At 41.5% G+C, this 2624-nt stretch overlaps 1 protein-coding gene across 1 annotated transcript in view; it reads left to right on the top strand.

The window, feature by feature from the left end:
• LOC107565025 (uncharacterized) overlaps positions 1 to 2624 on the top strand; it is a 79818-nt gene that overhangs the window by 27672 nt on the left and 49522 nt on the right. The window contains exons 22-24 of the mRNA XM_016250211.1: positions 111 to 818; positions 1028 to 1702; positions 1847 to 2521. Of these exons, the coding sequence (XP_016105697.1) occupies positions 111 to 818; positions 1028 to 1702; positions 1847 to 2521 (2058 nt within the window). The remainder of the gene's footprint in view (positions 1 to 110; positions 819 to 1027; positions 1703 to 1846; positions 2522 to 2624) is intronic.

Below are 2624 nucleotides of genomic sequence, written 5' to 3'. Positions count from 1 at the left end.
GCAAATGGCTGCAATATAACAAAGAGTGAAAAATTAAAGGGGGTCTGAATACTTTCCGTACCCACTGTATGTGTGTGTGTGTGTACTGTATGTATATTTGGAGGAATTATCACAGTTGTACTGATGTACTTTTTATTTTTTAGCATTATAAACATGATGACAGAGCTTCAGAATTCCCTGCCATCAAATAACACAGCTCAGCCCATCATATCAATGATAATCAAGGTCACAAAAAACCTTCTGACCTCAAATGAAGGCAACTTGACAAAGGACTGGATCATTAACCAACAAGTGACAATGGCACTCGCCGCAGTCTTCCAGGGGAATGTTAGCTCTGTAGATCTTGCAGGAGCTGGAGTGAATCTTGACCAACTTTTGCAAGTCATGGCTCCCCTACTCTCCCCTGAGGACAGAGCCTTCCTGGCTGTTGCTGAGCAGGTGTCTCAGACACTATCCTACGCTTTGCATGTGTCTAGCACTGATGGTGGTCTCCATGGTGAAAACTTTACAGAAGCTGTCATTAGCACAGTCAGAGTGGTTCTGGAGAGTATTTCTAATGAAACCGGAGCTCTACCTCAGGATGTGGTTAACAATATTCTTGGTGCGTTCAACGGTTCCCTTCAGCTGATCCTAAACTCCAATATGAGCTATGCCCAAGCTAGCACCCTCACACAGGAGACTATCCAGATGGTAGATGCAGTGATTCATACTCTTTTACCAGCGGAGGTAGCTGAGGTGCTGGTTCCCATTAAAAACAGCATTTTATCCTATCTGAATAACATCTCCAAGCCTGCTGGATTTGATCAATGGAATGAACTGTGAGTGTAGAGGCTATATATTTGTTGCTTATTGTTCTTTCTCTCTATTTCACTCTCATTTTCTAATATATATGTATATATATATATATATATATATATATATATATATATGTATGTACTGTATGTATGTATGTATGTATGTGTGTGTGTACTGTATGTATATTTGCAGGAATTATCACAGTTGTACTGATGTACTTTTTCTTTTTTAGCATTATAAACATGATGACAGAGCTTCAGAATTCCCTGCCATCAAATAACACAGCTCAGCCCATCATAGCAATGATAATCAAGGTCACAAAAAACCTTCTGAGCTCAAATGAAGGCAACTTAACAAAGGACTGGATCATTAACCAACAAGTGACAATGGCACTCGCCGCAATCTTCCAGGGGAATGTTAGCTCTGTAGATCTTGCAGGAGCTGGAGTGAATCTTGACCAACTTTTGCAAGCCATGGCTCCTCTACTTTCCCCCGAGGATAGAGCCTTCCTGGCTGTTGCTGAGCAGGTGTCTCAGACACTAACCTACGCTTTGCATGTGTCTAGCACTGATGGTTGTCTCCAAAGTGAAACCGTTACAGAAGCTGTCATTAGCACAGTCAGAGTGGTTCTGGAGAGTATTTCTAATGAAACCGGAGCTCTACCTCAGGATGTGGTTAACAATATTCTTGGTGCGTTCAACGGTTCCCTTCAGCTGATCCTAAACTCCAATATGAGCTATGCCCAAGCTAGCACCCTCACACAGGAGACTATCCAGATGGTAGATGCAGTGATTCATACTCTTTTACCAGCGGAGGTAGCTGAGGGGCTGGTTCCCATTAAAAACAGCATTTTATCCTATCTGAATAACATCTCCAAGCCTGCTGGATTTGATCAATGGAATGAACTGTGAGTGTAGAGACTATGTATTTGTTGAGTATTTTTCTTTCTCTCTGTTTCGCTCTCACTTTCTAATTATATTTATATATATATATACTGTATGTATTTTGTAGGAGAGATGACAGTTGCACTTATGTTCCTTTTGTTTTTCAGCATTATGAATGTGTTGACAGAGCTTCAGAATTCCCTGCCATCAAACAACACAGCTCAGCCCATCATATCAATGATAATCAAGGTCACAGAAAACCTTCTGAGCTCAAATGAAGGCAACTTGACCAGGGACTGGATCATTAACCAGCAACTGACAATTGCACTTGACAGAATCTTCCAGGGCAATGTTAGCTCTGGTGATCTTGCAGGAGCTGGAGTGAATCTTGACCAACTTTTGCAAGCCATGGCTCCCCTACTCTCCCCCGAGGACAGAACCTTCCTGGCTGTTGCTGAGCAGGTGTCTCAGACACTAACCTACGCTTTGCATGTGTCTAGCACTGATGGTGATCTCCAAAGTGAAAACTTTACAGAAGCTGTCATTAGCACAGTCAGAGTGGTTCTGGAGAGTATTTCTAATGAAACCGGAGCTCTACCTCAGGATGTGGTTAACAATATTCTTGGTGCATTCAACGGTTCCCTTCAGCTGATCCTAAACTCCAATATGAGCTATGCCCAAGCTAGCACCCTCACACAGGAGACTATCCAGATGGTAGATGCAGTAATTCATACTCTTTTACCAGCGGAGGTAGCTGAGGTGCTGGTTCCCATTAAAAACAGCATTTTATCCTATCTGAATAACATCTCCCAGCCTGCTGGATTTGATCAATGGAATGAACTGTGAGTGTAGAGGCTATATATTTGTTGCTTATTGTTCTTTCTCTCTATTTCACTCTCATTTTCTAATATATATGTATATATATATATATATATATATATGTAT

The sequence above is a fragment of the Sinocyclocheilus grahami genome, unplaced genomic scaffold, assembly GCF_001515645.1.
Source record: "Sinocyclocheilus grahami isolate Dianchi unplaced genomic scaffold, SAMN03320097.WGS_v1.1 scaffold974.1, whole genome shotgun sequence".
In the NCBI taxonomy this organism is placed as follows: domain Eukaryota; kingdom Metazoa; phylum Chordata; class Actinopteri; order Cypriniformes; family Cyprinidae; genus Sinocyclocheilus; species Sinocyclocheilus grahami.
This window is presented reverse-complemented; position numbering and strand designations above follow the sequence as displayed.